This window comes from Lasioglossum baleicum, chromosome 9 (assembly GCF_051020765.1).
Source record: "Lasioglossum baleicum chromosome 9, iyLasBale1, whole genome shotgun sequence".
NCBI classification, from domain to species: domain Eukaryota; kingdom Metazoa; phylum Arthropoda; class Insecta; order Hymenoptera; family Halictidae; genus Lasioglossum; species Lasioglossum baleicum.
This window is the reverse complement of record NC_134937.1, coordinates 15980880-16002483: the sequence shown is the minus strand read 5'-3', so window position 1 is coordinate 16002483 and position 21604 is coordinate 15980880. Positions and strand designations below refer to the sequence as shown.

Genomic DNA, 21604 nt, shown 5'->3' with positions numbered 1-21604 from the left:
CTATTCTATTTAAGTGGCCATCACGGTCTGTATCTTGATCGAAATTTTGAAATACCTGACTTAAATATTTTAGTATACAATTTGCATAAAATGTTTCTATATACTAATATATAGTAATTACCATGCAATAAACTGACAGTTCTATCTCATGCAGTACTCATACTTACTTGCACTCAACAATACAAATTACAATCACAATGTGTTTTCTTTCCAGATAAATTATGAAATGATGGAACTAAAAATTAAATTTATAGAAAGAATGTATCGTCTTACTTGCCAAAAAATGATGAAATAATCGAAATTAAAATTCAATTTTTAAAAGCAGTATATAATGTTACTAAGTAAATGACAAAATCGCCTTCTTCCAGTTTAATATTTCTTTGAATTGTTCGTTATATGACTCCGTCTTGGAACAATGTAAGAAACTCAAGTACCAAAATTAGCCCAGATCCGATGTAAAATTGAGAAGCATCAGTTGTCGCCAGCATTTAAAACTGTCACGGGTAGTTCTTAAATTTCCACGGCACCGCTCCGAAGGAACTTTTAATTCAACCGCGACGGCCGGAGATTATTTAATAGCGAGCCATCGATCGTCCGGCTCGTGATAAACTGGATGCGGCCATTAGTATGCAGCGGAACGTTCTACGTCTCTGAACAAATACAGCATGATAATAAGTACGGTGAAACGCTTGCGCAGGACCTGGTCTCTACCAAGTATTATCTATTATTTATTTCGCCGTCGTTGTATCGTGAGACTCTGAGGATAGTACAGTGTATCGGAAATTCCTGTAATCGAATACGGTCCCTTGTGCAGACAATTAGTTCACATTGTGCAACGACTGGTTTCCATGACACAATTTAAAACGAAATAGCATAAAACAACTTGTTACTTAAAATCTACCATTGTTCACTTATCGATTTCTGTTTCACAAATAATGTCCACTAACAAAATAACAGACAATATATTGTTCATTCATAAGGAAAGTGACCCAACTGGAGATATATTTCCAAAAAAGTATAATAATAAATATGTATATAGATTGTGGGGTACTTTAGAATTAACATAAATGACAATTAACTCAGTATCTAAATAGCAACAAATTATCTTACATTTCTAAGTTGGTGATATACAATTAAAAAATTGGCAATTTCCATGTAATTTTCAGATGACTCTCCTGTAAAATTTACATTTTTTTCTACTTATATCACTTTTCTTATGAATTAACGATATGAAATGATTCAAATTTTAATAAAGCCAATGGATTTCCGTTAATTTTAGCTAGTATGAAAATCAATATTCGCATAAGCATGCAGTGTATAATAGCATCCGATGAATTTTCAAAACAGATTTTTCGGAGATTAACGTTGTTTTGTAAGAGAATTTTGTTTCGTGTTCTACAAGGGAGTTATCTATTTTCCTGGTATGTCATAAATTCAGATACACCCTGTACGTCAGCAACGGAATACGGCAGAACTACACGCCGTGCGATATTCCTCAATAAAAGCGACACGGGTCAGTCGAACCTGTCTGTATCCACGAAAGGGGTCAGCGATGTATCGGTCGAAAGGGTCCTTTTGTGCAACCGATTGATATACTTACGACCACAGCAAACAGTGGTCAACCGGAAGGGAACGTGTTATCGTCCTGCGCACGTTGTACAGGCTAGTTCATTGAAAGTGGACAATACTTACACTAATGATACAGTAGCCGCGATTTCTGTTCTCATTTTCAGAACACTTCAATTGATTGCATTTCCCGTGAAACTCCGAACACACGGCATCGCCGTACAGCTAAAAACGAATATGATTAGAGACAGAGTACACGATATCGAATAGATACAACAGATGTACAGAAAAATAATAGTAGTTCAATATTAAAAAGAATAATGAGAGAAAATTCCTGATCCTAGATATACAGTAGATGATGAAGTTATTAGAGACACTGTACGATGAATGTTTAAAGAATTAGAAAAATTTAGTATAGCCAGATTTTCATTTCAGAATTGATAGAGATTGAAAGGATGGAAGTGTGTATAATGCGTTGTGCGAAGTGCATCTTTTATTTTACGTTCTATAATTCCTTGCCACATTAAGAATGTTTATTTTGTGTCAATAAAATTAAGTATTACGAACAAGTGCATTCATTGTGAATCGTTTCACAATTAAATGCGTCAATGTGGCTTTAACGATTTGATCACCCACCGTAAATTAATTAAAAATGTTTCATATATAGGATCAATATATGTCATCCATTTTTCATTCATACAAGATTGTGAAAGATTAGTTGATAAATTTGATACTCCAGAAATTTAAATGGAAAGATAGGAGAATTAATAAACCAATTAATTTTATGGTATATCGCACGAAATTACCACCCGCCGTAAATCAATAAAAAATGTTTTATACGATCACTATATCATCCATTTTTCATTCATACAAGATTGTAAAAGATTAGTTGATCTGTTTGATAGGAATTTAGATGGAAAAATAGGAAAATTAATAAATCAATTAATTTTATGGTATGTTGCATGAAATGAGAGTTCGATTACGCTAACATCGCAGTAACATCGGCTATTAAGATCGCAAAAATTTGACCGTTCAAGATAATAGGGAAACCACTCCTTCATAGGTGATTGGTTGCCCCATTAAGAACTTATTGCGAGGGATACGAGACTAAATATAGAAGAGACACTCCCATAATCTATACCCGTCCTTATGAGATCGTAAAAATGGAAGATATGTCTGGCGTGTTCCACAATTGGGAAAATGACGTTGGATAGTAAAATTCTTGCGGAGCCGTAATGGTTTCCGAGTATTTCCAGACAATGAGACTCAAATATGTAATTTCCACTATAATTATTTAGGAGTAATGTACGAGCTTGCCAGCCGTTTTCCAAAATTACCTTTACCACTTACCACTGGTGATTATGCGTCTTCCACTTTTCTCGGTGATTATTATAAATCTTTCAGATCCCCCAGACTGTTTCTAAAGCATCTTTCATTAACTGGAAAATTATTTTCTTGTAGATTCTATTAGTCTGTCCAGATTCACTTTATGAACCAAGAGTGATAACCAAGAGAATTAATTAATGATGGCTGGCTAGTACACACTGTCTATAATTGGCAATACTATATGGTAAACTAGTTCCATCTATGTCATTTGGTTGTTTTCACAAAAAATTGTATAATTATATTTCACGTAGTGCGTGTAACAAATGCTGTGCTATGGAGAGACCACCTTTTTTAATCAAAACTTTTCACCCAGAATTACATTTTATGATAAAAACTCTAATTAAATTCTGGAATAAAAATTGGCCATTTTGTAACTCATTAGTGGACTGCAAAATATTTTCGTCGAAAAATATTAAACAAAAAGAGAGACTTCAGCAAATTAAAATCAAGACAAAGTTGTCTAACTATGGAGTGCGTAGAAAAATTTGTTTACCAAATAGTAATTTTTTCGGTCTGCCGCGCTTTGTTATCACAATCGTGTACGAGACCACCGCGTGACGCAAGTTGAATCTAGAAACAATTTTCCTAATGATCGTAGTAATTGAATTTGTCAGGGGCGAATGTTTACAGTGCGAGCAGATATTTCCGCTCGTCAAATGGACACGCGAACGAACAATGAAATAAACGTGTTTTTCAGTCGCTTGACGAGCCGGGCGTTTTGCGAATTGGATCGGCGAATGTTCACGAAAATAAGTCGACCGTTATAATGAGGACCTGTTAGCCGGCCGGTGGAAAACGCGTCCGCGAGAAGCGGCGCGGCGCGTCGGGCGAGATTCTTCCCCGGCGGCCGGTGTTTATCGAGTAATTACTATTTTCAATTAACGTTCGTTCGATCGATTATTTTTCGCTTAAACGAAGATTGCCGTGTGATCAGTCGAAAATTTCGCTTGCTGATTGGTTTCTCTGTAATTAATTTTTCCTCGCGTATTAAATCATTCGCGCCGTTGAGCCTCGATCACCGAAACACGCTCGGCCCGCCGCGCCGCCTGAAGATTTTCATATTGCCAATTACTAGCCTCTGTGTTTGTGCATGTGCACGCGCGGGAACGTTGTCCGTCGGGATCGAAGTATCAAACAAACGAGATTCCAGTACATATTAACACGTCGAATCACGTCTCACAAGCGTATTTGTTACTATAGTGTCGACCTATCTGTGCAAACTACTTGGATCGCGAGTCACTGTAGCTTGACCATTTTTTATTTCGATCAGAATATTAACCCTTTGCAGTCGGAGTTATTTTAACTCGAAAATTAAACATTTCTTCCGACCTAGAACAATTCCATTGTATATGATTATTTTCTTTTTATGGATATGAAATTGTTCTAATACCTCATACAATACTTAAATGTGTAGTAATTGATGAGATAACATGTTTAATAATATAAACAATACTGTGAATAATGGTACAGCAATTTTTAGTGGCGACTGAGTCACCATTCGAGTGCTAAGAACTGCGAACTAGTAACACAACGACAAATAAAGAGAAATGTATTAATAGTATTAACCCTTAGCACTGCGAATTATTTTTCAAATTTGTTGCCAACAAACTTATTTTAAACAATTTCATTTACTAATTATATTAAATATAGCTCTCTAACTTTGTTGGTATCTATATTTGTGGAACTTATATTTGTTTTCAACTCTCTCTCTAAAAAATATTAATAGAGGAAGAACCAAATACATATACATAAGAACCAGTTTTATTTACATCTTTCTTTGTCTGATATCGAGTCATACTCGACAAAGGAGTGCAAAGGGTTAAGTTGTTGCATATGGAATGTCCAATTCTAGAGTGTAAACATTATGAAGCGTTTTGATCGAGAAGTACTTCTCTTTCGTCAAGTTTAATGTACATGGTGTCCCGCATACCCCAAGTACAGATTGCCAAGTATTTAGTAACAAACAAAATAAATCTTATCATTTGACGCTTCTAAAAGCTTATACAAAATGATTGAAAAAAATATCTCCTGTGACTTGGAAATGGTGCAGAAAAGTTCAACTTTGTATGGTTAGCAGACAGGTGACGTTCTATTATCAGCAAGTACTTTCCACCGACAATGAGCGCCATTAAATACAGTATGCAACAGAAATTTGTCCACAACATCGAATCCCCGCCGAGTATATCGTAAAAAGTTTTCTATCTGCACATTACCTGACTACAATAAATTCCTGCGGTTTGATGTTAGAGAGCTCTAAACCTCGAAGGCGACAAAACGGCGAGAGGTGACTTTCCGATCGTTTACCGTGGCGATACCGCGAACGTACGCTTTCGCACAGCAAGAAACATATTAAACGGCCACGTTAGAGGATAACGACGTTCGTCGAAGCCGGTCGCACCCCCGCAGTTGAGCTTTATTACGACCGGTTCGAGAAGCGATAAAAGATCGTAACGCGTGTCCTTCTGAAACCGTTGGTGTCCTCGTAACATCCAGCGCGGACGAGCAACCGAGCAACCACGACGACACGGTTGAAGAGGTTCGTGATCGAGCCATCAACGTTCACGAGCTGGCAAAGTCGCTTTGAATATCGTGAGGGTGGCGGAAGTCGCGACAGAAGTTCAGATAGCCCTAATAGTAAGAGAGAAGGAGAGATGGAGGATTGGATGGAAGGCTAGATGACAGGAAGACGAGCTACGTATCAGAAACGGTGCACGAGCAAAAAGAAAAAGCAAAGAACAGTGGCGGCGAGAAGACAGTGGATAGAGGGCGGCGTACGAGAGGGAAAGAGATTTCGAGTAGAATCCCGATGGCTAAGTGGTTATCTTATCTTAACAGTGGCGGCGCAGCGTCTCGCCAGCATGGCACCCTAACGCTTCCTAAACGGAAATTAACACCTCCCCTCCACCCCAGACCAGTCCTCTTGTGCCCTTCTGGCCAGACTGTGTCTGACATTTGAGCCGAGGGTAAGGAAAAAAGAATCAATGGATATTATCTCGCTACGGTTGCGACTCGTGCCTCGACATGATCCCCCTATCAACCTCAAGAAGAGCTGAGCAAGATCGACCTGGGATTGTTTGTTGGGGTAACAGCCTTAATTTCCTGCAACGCGCGTCGATCCTACATAGAAATCCCACTTTTTTTAGCCACGCGAATCTTAATAATATAATATCCGGCATAACACTTCCTAATTTTACGTTCTACCGTTTTTTAAATAGAATTTATTTGTTTAGGAATTTTTTAACACCTGCGGGCTTGAATTGGAGATGGAAGGTGGCGCTTTTTAGGTTTACGGAGCAATAAAAGTGACTGCTTTATATTAGTTTACAAAAATAAGAAAAATGTGTGCATCCAAAATTTTAAGGGGATTTATCCGACCATCAGTTCGCATATTTTAGCCGATTGCTCGAGTCGATTTTAGGACGCGTATTGCCGTGGAAATTCTAAAACTTTCGAGAAAATTAAAAATGAAGGGTCGCTCTTTAGAATTGGAGTACTTTGGTTTGAAAATAAATGCGAAATTATGTCGAAAAATCGATAAAATCCGACCGCCAGCTCGGATAAAATTCATACGATTTAAGAGGATCATTCGAGTCAATTTTAGGATGTAGTTCCATAGGAATTTCCGAACTTCCGAGGTCTTAAGTTGAAAATAGGGCTCGCCCTTTATGATACGTGCACTTTGATATAAGAAAAAATACGAAATCGTTTCGAGAAAACGATAAAATGCGACCTCAGCCAAAATTGTTAAGACATTTACAAGTCCAGCTATAGATAATTCTTACTGTCTTTCTTATTTTACTTACCGTGCTGGCAAGAATAACTTCCTTCGCAAATTCTGTAGTTAGCAGCACTGCTCGTGGCCACAAATCGCTGAAACTATTTGACAGCAGAGACGAGGAAGAAATTTCAACGTGCTGGAAAGTCTCAAGTTCACGCTGGAACATTGTACTTCAGAGCGAACAACTCTGACCCAACAAACTGTGCTCCTTGGAAACTAACTTTTTGTGTAGCAATCTCATATACATATTCCACTAGTCGATTGTTTCACCTAGATAGAAAACTACTGGTTTCTGCCGATATTTCAAACCGCGTGACACGGAACCCCGTATGTTGATCGGTCTATTCGTATATCTCGTTTGTAACGATATCCCGTGATCAAATTGCCACGACCATCAGACCGAACCGTAACTAATAATTACTCCATGATGTGATAAATTTTATTTGCTGAAATTACCATACCCTGATGAATGCGTATCGATGCATTGTGCAGATAATTATGTCCCATAAAATTATTGGCAACGCCACGATAGCGCGACACTCCGATCCATTTGGTGAGATAAAACTTGCACATTTCACGACGACAGCAAATAATGACAGCCAACAGCATTTAGAAATTTTTGAAGCGTCAAAACATCATAATTAATAAATACATAAATTATCACAAAAAACAGCTTAAATATATCTAAATAAAATATGTCCGAAATGATGAAGTGAACATGTTTAAGCGGACAGGGGGTGTTTCTACGTGTGCATATCAATCCAAAAACAGGAATAACATTTTTTCGTTTGACGCCTCGTTTTCAAAAAGATCGAGTTCAGAGATCCCCGGTTTTGCGTGCTTCAGTTTCAGTATATGCAGGAAGTAGTATTGGTCGATCATGATTAGACGCATCAGACAATTCTTAGGCCGCAGTCACAGTGGCTTCGATATCGGCCGATCTGGCCGACGTCCGATGCATCTGTCTCTTTTTTCCAGTGTGCGAAAAGGAGACACAACGTCGAACGTCGCCCGAATCGTCCGACATCGGATCCACTGTGATCGCACCCTATTATGCATTTTCCTCTGCATTTTCAAACAAAGCTTTGAATGAACAAATTTTAAAAAGTAACTGGAACATGTTCCCTTATAAATATGACAAGATTGATTTTATTTAGACTTTGTTTTTTTTATGTTTTCTCATAAGGTATCACCTTGTGCACAGATCGGACATTTCATATGCAAAACTCTAGTCAATCTTGACTTATTATTTGCGGATTGCTAACACCAAGATGCTAATAAAACCAAATTGAATATATCAGCCGCTGTTTTTGAAAGTGGTGTAAGTGCAGTTTTGGAAAAAATGAGTTAATGGTAGTTTTAGTCAGATGTACATAGATATAAAACTTTCTTTTAATTAATAAATAAATTAGCTTATACCATTTACAAAACCAACAGCTCATACGAAAAAGAAACGTGACGAGGGGGTGTATGAACGTCTGTTTCGGTGAAGAAGAGTGAGGGTGAGGAAAGCCGAGGGCACAAAGTGACGGAAAGTTCCCGTTTGACTATCGCGTGTGCATAAATGTCAGGTTTATTAACGGCAACGTTCGATATTCGGCCGCAGGTCTCCGTGCAGGAGGAGGGCGAGGACAAGGGACCAATTTGCCCTCCGCTTCCGGCGCAGTACCACGCGGCTGCCTACACCACGACGACACCGCAGCTACACAAAACTATCACGGATTACAGCGGTTGGTAGCGACGTTAAGTGCGATACTTAAGCCTTTCGAACTCTGCCGGTGCATGCGCCGTTAGGCCGATTTAAATTAATTCAAACAGCAGCGGCTGGAGCCGGCCGCGATTATCAGCGCCACGCCTCATCAAATATTGCACGATATTATTAAGCCCCATAAAGATTCGAACGATTCCTATTATTATTACTTTTTCATTCCGCGTAGTTTATTTAACGGCAGCCTTTCTTGCCCTTACAGCATGAGAAGGACCGATAACGAAACAAATTGCCATTCAAGGGTCCTTCTTTCATGTTCTATGTACATAGGCATTTATTGTAGATGTGGACTTATTGTTAGATTGATTACGTATACATACTGTGTGTGCATGCCTTTTAGTTGATGTAAGTAATAACAGCATACAAGAATATAGAATGTTTGTGTTTCGTAATATAGTCAAGTAGAACATCAAAGATTTAATAATTTCTTTTACGAGTGTTCCGATAAATTGAAATGAAGTCGTTCGAGTAAATGAAGCCCAACGAGTTTTCATAGAGTGAATCAACACAAAGCTGACCTGAATAAAATTAATTATTGGCTTTAACCACGATTTTTTTTTTCAACTGGTCCCAGCAAATTAAATGAAACCGAAACTGTATAAAATATTATCGAAGCTGTATTTTATAAATTCAATAGCTCCGGTGCGCGATCAGAGCACAAAGTTCCGCAGTCTGTTAATCCCGGCACGTGATTTTATAGAACATTAAGTCGTTGAAAGCCGACTGAATCAGTCGAGCATTGAACCCTCGGAACGGAACGCGTGTATCGTAAAATCGCTTTAAATCGACGAACAAAGGAGTTAGGTTCGACCCTAACGATTATCAATTCGCAGTTTCCGCGGGCGCCAATGTCGTTCGTTATTTGCCGGAGAAACTCGAGCTTGGGATCGGCCGCGTGCGCGCGCGCTCTCTCGATATTTATCACAGCGTTGTGTGTTTTAATTAAATAGTGGGGAAAACTCGAAACGAGCAGGTTTGCGCTGCGGCGCATTATCGAGTTTGCGTTCGGCTAAAATTACGTAAAACCGTGGTGGACTATAGGCACAAGCCGCGACGATAAACGCAACACCTACCGCGATATGCAGGCGGGCAGCGCTCGAATTAAATTACAGGCTAATGGTCGACAGATTATTATAGAGTTCGCGGCACTTAAGCCAATCCTTACATGAACACAAATCATTAGAAACTTCCACGTGATTTATTGGCGCTTTGTGTGCCGGCCGTGTATGTCCTTAATCGATTTTAAATATCTCGACGACCGTCTCGTGACTCTGATGGATATTGAAGTTCCTACAACGCGGCGAAATACAGCGGATCCAAAAAGTATTTCAACGAAATTTTACTAAATTCCCGATTTTCGGGAAATCGTCAATATTACAACAACGATAATTTCTTTGAAAAGAATCGTTCCAATTTGTAACATTTTCGACCAAAAACTGTCTCCAGTATCCCAATCGCTGAATCATGCTAAAATATCTTGATACCTTAATCTTTAAAGTAACTCCAGGTATGTTGCTGTATCGTTTTTTTTTAAATGAAATTATCACTGTTTAAATATCGACAATTTGAACGAAAAATATGAACGAACACCTTGTATCCACTGTTACACATAAGAATATTAATCATACATAAAGTTACTCGAATTAATATTCGGACGTTCTAAAAAAGACGATAACTATTTTAATATTGGACCATACGATTTGAATTTTTTTGGGAAGCTAGAGCAATTAGTTTACTACAGAATGTGCAAAGAAATTTTTTCAAAAATTGCAATTGATCGAAATTGTTGAAAAAATACTGAAAAGTTGCATTTTCAACTTTTTTTATGTGTAATATACGTTTTGTAGATTTGCATCAATTAAACATGGCCTGAAAAAGTGCTGACGATCAAAATTGTCACCGCGGTTATTTCGTGATTGGTTAAGGGTGGGGAAATGTAGCGTTTGTTAATTGGACGCAGGTGTCTCGAAAGAACTGTAGGTTGTGGAGTGGAAACTGTCAAGGAAATTTTCCTATTGTCTTCGGTCGTCAATGACGTGATTTATGAGCGTATATCCGCTCGTCGCTTTGGTGGGTCTGTCCATCTGTCGGGATCGATGTTGCCGGAGCGCGGTGTGTGTAAAAAATGTTTTGCCTGCCATAATGTCCTTTTCAGGTATATCGCTTCCGAATGAATATCATTTATTGCACGACCAAGGTGTTTAGTATCACTTGGTGCATACTTCTTCTCGTTCGCTGTTACGATTTCGGAAAGTGCTACGTAGTGTTTAGTGATTGACTGGCGCAGTATTGTGGAGAGGAGCAGAAGATTTTTAAAAATTTGCAAGTCTACTTTACAATAGCATTTTGGGTAAACTTTACTTTACCGTACTCAAAATTAGTACCTTCCTCCTACGAACTATAATGTCACGGTTTTGTACTTCAATTATCTATTCTTATCATAAATTCATCAAATCCGCAGTCTATTTATAAGTGTTCTCGCACATGCTTTTCTCTTCGAGAGGCATTCAAGGACAAAATTTTCAGTGCATGACAAAGCCGACGCGTTGACAATTTTACGTAGAAAATCAGTAAAAAATGGCGGACGAAAATTGTTCGAAAAATGTTTTCATATAGTCGAAACGGTTTTTCTATTTATAAAAAGTGATAAACTGCGTATGAAAAATGTGTTGACAGGAATCCGACAATTTCGCATAGAACGGTGCAAAATTTCAGTCGAATCGATACGGTGGTTGTCGGAACCCGTCCGGTATTTTGGAAACACGTTTCAAGTTTCGAATGCGGTTTATGCTACATGAAATCGTCATTTTTACGAATGCAACACAAAGAACACTTTAGTGGACGCTTTAATATTTAAAATAAAAGATTTTATTCATGCATGTATAACCTTTTTATAAAATCGATCCGCGAAACGTAGTAATTTTTACGATTTCTATTCAACCATTCCTGTGTTCTGTTGCATGTCACCAATAGAATTGTCCATGTAGTACATTATTGTGCAGAGCTTGCAATGTTCCGTGACGTTCGACGCGCAACAGTGAATTTCGAACGACCCGTACTTCGTATTTCACCGAATCGTGGTCAAGCATGTTGGCAAGGAGTTTCGTAAACTTGGAACGATTTCAGCAAAAAACAATTTGAACTGTGGCGTGAGCTAAACGATTCTTCGATGTATAATCTCCATCGCGAGATTGAACGAACTTCTAGAGAGCTCTATCTCGAGTTCATTTTACAACATCGGTTAAACGCGAGCAACGTACGCAAAATTTTAGAGCAATTCTACAACTTCGCAATAACTTCGCTATGCGATCATACAACGGAAAATTTAAAACGCTCGTTGAAAATGAACGCGGCGGATAGTAACCAGCAGAACTATTTGTCATTCGTCGACTGGTAGCGAAACTGCTTCTCACTCGGTTTACATTAATAATTGCCGGCGGGCTTCCTCAAAACTGGCGCAACGTTTAAAAACCATTCCCGACGAGAAAAAGGTTTAATTGCAAACTCACGTGGCTCCTAATCGGTTGGCACGATCGACGGCCCATAAAGATAAAGGGAACTTGCTGGGAGACGCGCCAGTCGCAATAAAACAAATTCGCGTCGCAAAACGGCGATGGAAAAAGCCGCCGGAAGCACGCCGAGGAAAAAAGCTTTCTCGATGCATGCAACGGCACGGTGCATCGAAAGAGGGAGGAAATCATTCTCTTCTAGTCTTAATAGATTAAAAATAATACAGTGTTTTTAAACTGTTTAAATGTTTTTCCTGTTACACATTTGATCATTGTTATCCTAAGTGCACAAAATCCGCAGTATAAGCATGTCTTTAGTAATTTATACTTGAGATTTGCAAATTGTTTTTCCTGTTTTTCATTTGATCTATTCATTGTTACCACAGCATAAGCGCACGCAGTATGAGCATGAGTATCTGTAGTAATTTTTTTTGTACTCGAGATTTGCAAATTGTTAACATTTTTTTTTTGCTACGCGTTTGATGTGTTCATTGTTATAATAAGTTTTCAAAATCCGCAGTATCGATCGCAGCAGCGATCGTGTGTCTCTAACCTTGTCAAAAAATTCTTTTTTCCGTTCACGGTATCACCGGACAGGTATCACGGAGGTGCAGCCGGTTATTCCGTTGCTGCTGAACACGGCGATCAATCTTGCCAGGCCAATTCCCCCGGTTCAAGAATATCCATCTAATCCGCCGCCCATACCACCGCCGCCGGAAAAGTATTACGCCAGTACGGAGATCTGCAAGGTGAGTATCAAAAATGTACGGCAGACATGCGATCCGTGACGATTAGTCCTTCTCGAGGCATTAATGCAGGCCACTTCGGACCGCTCGGAACTGTGTCAAACACCACTTCGTGACTCTAGGATCTTACAACGCGATCGCAGCACGCGGCAAGCCACTTGAATCGTTTCCCTTTCGAGGGTTGCTGGCCCCGCGAGCTTATCCAACGGCCTCCTCTTAATTCCATGTTGTTTCGCTGCCACGCTGTTCCGGCTTCTGCTTTAATTTCATTTCGCTCAACTTTGTCCCGCCGAGGTCGTGTTGTTCCCCTCCCCGAGCTTCTCCACGAAAAAGTAATTGATATTCTTGGACGATCTTCATCAAGGGCTCCGAATACTAGTCTTTATGCGTTATGTTTGTTTTTACGTTTGTTCTTAGCACGTTCTTGACATTTTTATGACAGTCATGATTAGATGCATTAAAATATGCGAGAGATGTCCGGAATATATTTTGAAATTTTAAGAAAACAATGTAACTTAGCAAGTTCAAATTTTGTGCATATATTTACACGTCTTTAAAGTAATAGCACAAATTTTTGTGAGGCAGTATATTAACAATTGTAGGAGTTATTAATAACTAGAGGCTGTCCAATCGAGTGCATTGATTGTGTACGACCTACAAGTATACTTCTAAATTACTGTTCTTCTAGGGAGCGAAAAGTAAACATTTTTCAGTAAAATTCTGAGTCTCTTTGTTATATACAGGGTGTCCCAGCTAACTTGACCACCTTGAATATCTCGCTGAGTTTTAGTAATAGAAAAAAAAACGATATAGTACTACACTATGTAACTACAGTAACTACACTATGTAATTGGTTTGGTTGATCTACTTTATTTCATGAAATGTTCGAAATGATGTCCATTGTTTTCAATACATTGTATACCGAAAATAAATAATTCTCTGGCTCTTGTAATAGTTTCATTTATTTTCCGCTTTTTGGATTTTTCATACCCAAGGTCACACGAAGGTCATTGTATAATATATCATTGAAGAGGACTTCGCCCCTACTATTAAATCACGATAAAAAAAATATATAGTTCCATTAAAAGAAAATTGATAACCTTGATATCTAGAAAAAATGACCTCGGAAAAAGTTTTTTCCCAATCATTATATTTCCCCTTCGGTTAGGTTCATATTGTCCCATAACGTTTTTTTTCTATTATTAAAACTAAACGAGATAGTCAAGGTGGTCAAGTTAGCTGGGACAACCTGTACAATATTTCTCATTTTGCCAGTTTTTTAAGACACTGCTTATTGTCGGTTCGATCAATTAACTAACTTCAAGACATAGGAATTCAATAGAGATTTGTTTCCTCTCCTAATAATTTATTACATTGGAAGCAATATGACAATTTTTAAATTGTTCGAACGGTTTTAGTGTTTTATGTTTCACCTTCTCACATGTTTGCTACAAATACATTAAACCTAAATTAGAATTTTCTTTTCTTTTCAACTTTATGAGAGAAATATGAGAGAGATTTTTATAACTTTTCTATTTACAAATTAGTTATCAAGCTTGCTGAAAGTAGATACTTCGTCTTTGACACGTTTTTCGTGAATTAATGTATTCACGAACTTTTAAAAAACTGTTTTATTCAGACGATTATGTACCCGCGTAATACGATGCAAAGCCGATAAATCCGTTTCATCGCCGCGGTGGAAACGTGCGTTTTTTCGCCGATAGAAACAGGATAACAATCAATTTTTCCCACGTTCGAAATTTGCCGGGTGACGTTGAAACACTTCGAACGAAGAATAATGAAGCTTAATGGATGAAAAACATGGCAACCAGAGGGCACTATCAATCATAACTAATGCGAGACGTCCGAGGGAAACGTCTTTCGTGGGCACACGCAGATTACCAAGCGATACTGTAAAGGGTGTGTTTATTGATTACTTAAGTTCCCCGTGGCCTTGTGCGTATTTTCTGACCGTTCAAGACCTGTCAGTGGAATATTGCTAATCGCTGGCGTATTTACCGAAGAAAGATTGTCCATGATTTTTCGACATTTGCTTTCTAATTGCTCTTATGCCGAGGGTAACGCAAAAATAATTGAATGGAGGGTGGTACCGATAACGGGCTCATGAATAATACGAACGTGGTAATTAAATACTTGGGGGATTCGTTGGGGTTAACGCAACGCAGCATTTAGTGGGGCTAAATGGACTCCTGTGGCTGGCTGTGTCTTCTAAAATGCAAAACGAATTGCATAGATCTTCCACAAAATACATTGTGTCATATAACATTGTATTAAGTCGTACATCGTATTTCTGAAATAGTTTATATCAGTAATATGAACAGATTGTTTACTTTCTTTTTGTTTCGAGGTTAAAGTCGTTCAATAAATTCATTTTTATTTTCCAAGTCATCTATCAGCATTTCATAAGTTCCGTTAAGTTCCAGGAGGAAGAGTAATTGATACCGTTGTCGCTCAACTTATCCCCATTTTCTTAGCAAGGCCATTAAGCTCTAATGAAAAACTTCCGTAATTTTTCATGAAAATACTTTCGAATGTCGTTTCTTTTAAAACTTCGAACGTTTTTGCACTCGTCTGGAAGTATTTCTCGCACAATTTTTCCTTCACGAAAAAATTTGGCAAACATTCAATAACATACAGCATTTTTTATTTCACTCTTGGAGATATTTTACTTTTCACACGAGTTTACGTAACTTACACACAAGTACCATTTTAATAAATCTACATATTTATTCAATCATATATTTTATTCGACTGACTTTTGCTTTCTTTCGTCTTATTTCAAATTTCACATTCCACACATATCAGTGCGTCTTTAGATCCTGAATATATCTACAAATAATAATTACAACTTTAAAAAAATATATTTATATGAACAAAAAAAAATAAAACTAAAATCAGAGAGAGAGAGAGAGAGTGGAAAGAAAACTTAGAAAACTGAAAAATAAAAAATTATGACATTGAATTTGTATTACTCAAGACACCACGATCAGACTGCGGATTTTTAATGTAAAAATAAAACCAATTTACAATAGACACAAAATAAAAGCTTCTCGAATCATGTAAAAATGTCGTTCTGTAATAATTTCAATAAATTGGGAACAATACACTGATATTGTTAAATTCTTTTATCTTTCTAAATTTTAAGAATGTACGTGCTCATTTTTACCATGAATGCATAATATATCCGCAGTGGAATCACGATTTGAAAGGGTATAATTAGGTGCACGATAGGTCTAATTAAAAATGTCCCGGGAACGGTGTCCCCAGAAATATTTTCGACTTTTCCGTTTCATCGGCGCATTTGCCTTTTATTACAGAATTCTCTGCCGCCGTTGCCGCCATCCCCCACACCGAGCACGCCACCACCAATGAGCGCGAAAGCTTCCAGTAGCATGACAAGCTACAGTCCCGAGGATATGCTTACGGAGGAGGAAGACGAGGTGCCCGAGTGCATCTTAGACTTCCCCCGGGAGAAGCTCAACATCGTTGAAAACCTCGGCTGCGGATACTTCGGCGACGTTCACATTTGCGAGGTCGACAGGTTTCCTGGATACGACGAAGTTTTCCGGAACACCAGCAGCGACCTCGTGATCGTTAAGTCCCTGAGACCCGGATCCTCGGATGCGCTTAGGTAAGGATCCTGTATTATCATCAACTGCCGCCAAGCCACGCCGCGTATTAACCAGAAATTTGCCGGCATTAAGCAAATAATTGCGAAAGTCGAACGAGTTGCCGCCAAGCGAGGTGCCTCCCGGTTCTTCAACCTTGAATATTCCATTAATCGGCTATGTGCTGCATTATACGGGGTGAGTCACCTTGTTACCCAACGTTATCACCTCAAATATCTTTGTTGTTTTCAAAGATGCAATAAATATCTTCGGGACAATGTTGAATGGTAAAATGGGGCTCGTACGACACCAAACAAATGTTTGTTTTTATGTAATTCTTTAGATATCAAGGTCACCATATTTGAGGTGATAATGTTAGGTGACTCACCCTGTATATGGTGTCCCGGTATTGATGGCACGAGCGTGAAGGGGGTGATTCTACAAGAAGTATTGGTCAAAATGAATTATTTCATCGTCAGGTTGCAGTTATTGAGTACAATTTCCATCACTTAATCACATGTTCTCTAGGGTGAAGATTTATTCACTTTATTTTTTTAAATATTATAAATCGTTTGATTTCTTTCAATTCACGTTTCAAGTCGTACTGCTTTAAAATGTTAAAATTAGTTTTGGGAGCATAAAAGTGACTGTTTTGTATTACCTTCTGAAGTGTCTATCTAAATTTTAATATATAGCCAAAGAAACAAAGTTTAATAATTCCTCATGGATCTTTACAATATCAATAATCACAAATATTTGGACCCATCATTATATCAAATTTAAAGTGTAAATAGGAGCAGTATTATATTATTTTAAGACCATCTACATATATTTGATTGAATTAAATAACGTTCCTGCCATTTGTGCGTTCGGACAGTAACGCACAGTGGCCCGTTCGCTGGCGAATCGATAAATCCAAGTTCATAATTAAATTCGCCGACAAAAGTGACTGGAGCAACACGTTATCGAAGCATTCGTTTAAATTGGTGCAATATAGTGGCCGGAAGAATTAAGCGTGGGAGTTATAGAATGACGCCGGCGAATTATACCGACCGATTATGGAGTGTTACCCTGATTCATTTATTATCTACTGTAGAATGGCTACGGAAGGTGGCGCGGCGGTACCGGACGCCGCTGGGGGGGGGGGGACATAGAAGGGAAATAATGGAAATATAGGACATCGATAGAAAATTATCCCAATCGATTATATCTAGAGCGGGGACGTTAACGCGATAATTCGATAATGTGGCGCAAAGTGATTTCGAATATAATAACACGCTCGACGCATTAATTTTCCGCGACGCGATAATGCAAAAGGTGTTTAAACGGCCAGCGACTGCCGCCGTATAATCGAATAACTCCGAGGGGCCGCGACGCTATTATTTTTCCCGACACGGGCCTTAACGACACAACACCGATACCGTGTACCTACGATTGCCCCGGCAGTTCCGTAATTGACTGTATCGAGCTTCCAATTCGACCTAGATATCCTTTGAAACCGACTAAACTCTCCGGGGAATTATTTAAACTGCCTGCGAATCACGAGGCAATAACGAACTGGAAAGTTCGAACGTCTAATGCCAATATTGATTTCGCGTCAAAATTTCCCCGGCAATACCCGCGCGCAAAAAAGAGGACCGGAACCGTCCGGAAGTTTTATTCGAAACAGTAATTGACTATCGCGATGGCTTGACCCAGTGATCTTTCTTTTTTAGGGACGTTGCGCAATCGGTTAGATTAATTTGAAAAATATAAATTTCCGTCTCACGTAGTTCTTCAAAATTCGCACTTGAAATGTCGGAGATTTGAGTGAAGCTTTCAGTCACTTCATATTTTAAATATCCATCTCCGTAGTTGATCCAAGTTTTTAGTAATTATTATTAGTCACTGAACAATGGAGTACTGTAATTTAGTTTATTCCAAAACGAAAAAATCATCTGTGACCTACACAACAGTCGACGTGTTAATTGGGGATAAGTCAACTCTTCATTTGTGTTTGCTATCACCTGCTGAAAATTCATTTCCATCTAAATTGAACAAAAACTTCTTTCAGTCTATTGAACCAAGATGTCCACATTGATATAAATTATATCGAACTTGTGTTGATTATGGCAACATTTTTAAAATGTTAATGTTATATGTCTTTAGTTACGTCTTCCTAAATGTTCATGATTGAAGAGTCACTCGGTTAAATGTTAATAGAATCTCATCCATTGGGAACCAAATATTTCGATGTTTTTTACTAATTTATAATTGACATTATGATATGTAACATTATTGTTTGCTTGGCATTGCCGATATAACGACATCCAATCTCAAAAGGTTAATGTATCGTCTGTTAAATTGAAAAAGAGCTGATCTATAGAGATACATTCACAGAACATACCATTCTATCGATGATTGGAGCTGTACATTTACTTTACGTAATCTATTGATCAAACACAGGGTGTGTTCAATACATATAACTCGTACGTTGTTCAAAGGCTTAAATACTTCACTTGTTTTCAATGATAGAATAAAATGTCAAAGAGAAACATGATTCGTTTCGAACCTATACCATTGTGAAGGCTTAAAATTTATCAATGCTGTAGTTTTCGAATGTTGACTGCGGTGTGATAGTGGAGATCAAAACCGATCCAATGGTCTGTGATCCAGACCTATCGCCACTTTATTGATGCTTGAATACGAAAAATTAGAAAATAAATGGATGTGACACTCTTTTAACATAGTCACTTAAAAGAAAATTATTAGAGTCCTTTTTATAAGAACAGTTAAATGAAAGAAAGATTCCCAAATAAATGGAAATATGGAATTTCATTTTACCATTATTATATTAAAGAAAATGATTAACATTCCGAAATGAAACATAAGCATATTAATTAACATTATATAAAGGAAAGCTATTGAAAAAAATCCAAAATGGAGATAATTTTGGAAATGGAAAACGCGAATAGTTAGAGAATTCAATTTCTGTCGTAATCGAGAAACGTGTGTAATTCGTTGTCAGAATATGTTCATTATTAGGAATCGGGGAAGGGAGTGGCGATGAGCCAATTCCCGAGCTGTTATGCTTCTTCAATTTGCGTACCTATGTCCATAAACTCCCGTTCGAAGCCAAGGAAGCAGGAGCGGATGTACATGATAAAGCGTGTCCCAGGGACGAACAGGCGACGCGTTATCTCCGGCACAGCGAACGGATGATCCGGGTAGACAAGATCGGGGATTACAGGTTCCTCCGCTCGCGGGACGTGTACCGCTCGGCGAGGACCTCGGTGACGGGATGCCGGAGCCTCGAAAGTACAATCGCTTTCCCCATTTTTCATTTTCCCTTTTTTTCTATTTTCAACGCAACAGCTCGCAGCTGTCTGCGCGGGTACTCGAAAAGGACAGCGGGATCAGAAGGTCTGCTCAAGAACGTCGTAGAATCACGTCAACAAAATTCGCTGCTTCGATTCCCTTCCGAGTCGACGCTATCCCCTTCAAACTGGTCCCCTTTCGAACACACTCGTTTCAGCGGCGTTTGCGTTCCTCAAAACGGTCGTTTCACGTTTTATCACATCAACGTCATCCATAGGCGGCCATCATATTTTTTGTCTATGGAAATAAACTAAAGTCGTAAGGGATGTTTAGGTGAATAAAGGACAGTGATTGTGATGGATAAGTAGGGGATCTTTAGGTAAAATTAAAACTTTTTCAATACTATTCAACAAAATTATTTCAATACTTCAATAATGTCCCACTATTACTAGACTGTAAACGTGGGATCTTCAGGTCTGATGCAATGTTTAGTGAACGATAGTTCCTAAAAAATCTGAAAAATTCTTACAGCACCTACGAACATAAATTGAGATTGACAATTATTTTGACAAATAATTTGCTGAAATATTTTACATTTTACGTTACAGTTTAAGGGTTGAAATTATTATTAACGGGAAATAAATACCTGCGCGCCGATTTTCCAGCTGGCAGGCCAACCAAAGAAAATTGAAATTCGCGTGGTAATAACTTTTTCATCAGACTTTGCTCACGACACGGTCGTTTCGCGTTCAACTGCGCAACACGTCGTCAAAGTTTCCACAGAGAGCCGTCGCGCCGTGTACGCAAACCGAGAAACGAATCCGTAATTCGCGCTGTAATTTGCAATATTGTTTTGACACCGTGTAACCAGGCGAAATTCGCGAACGAGCTTTTGTCACGAACGATATCAATTAATGAAGGGCGCAATTAGCGGAACCAGCGGCGACGCGGCTCGAGCACACAAGCATCTCGTCCCGAAATCCGGTATTCTTCGCGTTGTCGGCTGCTCGTTCGACGTGCACGCCTCGCGTGTCCGCGGCGAGATAATCATCGGATTTTCATACGGGTCGCGCGTTAACGAGAAATTCTCCAGTTTCGCGGAAAAACGTGGCAAAGCGGACGCAAAGAGTCGAACGACGCTGTACGAAAAACCATAGGCGACTACTTTGTCAGTAAAACTTGGTTAAATGATTTATTTACTGCCGTTTTGACAACGCTGCGGCGATCTAATCAATATTGGAATATTGTCCATAGTCTTATCCATAAATGAGCTAAGTTTGGCGAGCCCGGGGCAAGCCATTCGCTTATGGCAACGCCTCTTGTCCCTTTGGAATGATTATACTGCGGATTTGATGCACTTATCATAAAAATGAATGGGAGAAATACAAAATTGTGAAGACATAAATTTGAGCGCAGTTCTTACATTATTTTCAACTTATTAAAATGATAAAAAGTAGGAATACATTTTCATTTAACCTTTTTGTATTGAAAGTTTTTATACTGCTTCATCCACGGTATAGTAATTATAGATTCGTCAGTATTTCATCTCTGGCGTCAGACGTTTCTCAGAATTTTTCAAACGCGCTTTGAGTTTCTGTTTCGTCGTTACGCTTGTTTGGCATCTAAACAAATTAAGGAAGCAGATCTAGCAAAGCTTTACAAGATCATAATTTCCTCTGCACCGGCGTGGCGGAAAGTTTTATTTTGTTTTCCTTTTCCCGAAACTCTTGCGTTGATCTCCAGGGACGCGCATTTTCCCGTTTGCACGCCGAACCACAAGCGCAGTTACAGTCGCGAACTTCTTTGCGGCTCAAAATTGCTCGACTCGTAATAAAGTTTCTTAATTAAAAGCCTAGCGTAGAGCAACCGAATTTCAGATTTTTTAGAAAATATATAGAGTACTGTAACGCTATCGTCTGATTAAT

The 21604-nt window shown here is 38.6% G+C and overlaps 1 protein-coding gene across 6 annotated transcripts in view; it reads left to right on the top strand.

The window, feature by feature from the left end:
- The window catches only part of Ddr (discoidin domain-containing receptor 2), a 334142-nt gene that overhangs the window by 278792 nt on the left and 33746 nt on the right, over positions 1-21604 (top strand). For all 6 annotated transcript variants that reach the window (XM_076429974.1, XM_076429972.1, XM_076429976.1 and 3 more), the window contains 3 exons: positions 8337-8460; positions 12605-12756; positions 16092-16405. In XM_076429974.1, coding sequence (XP_076286089.1) covers positions 8337-8460; positions 12605-12756; positions 16092-16405 — 590 coding nt within the window. The remainder of the gene's footprint in view (positions 1-8336; positions 8461-12604; positions 12757-16091; positions 16406-21604) is intronic.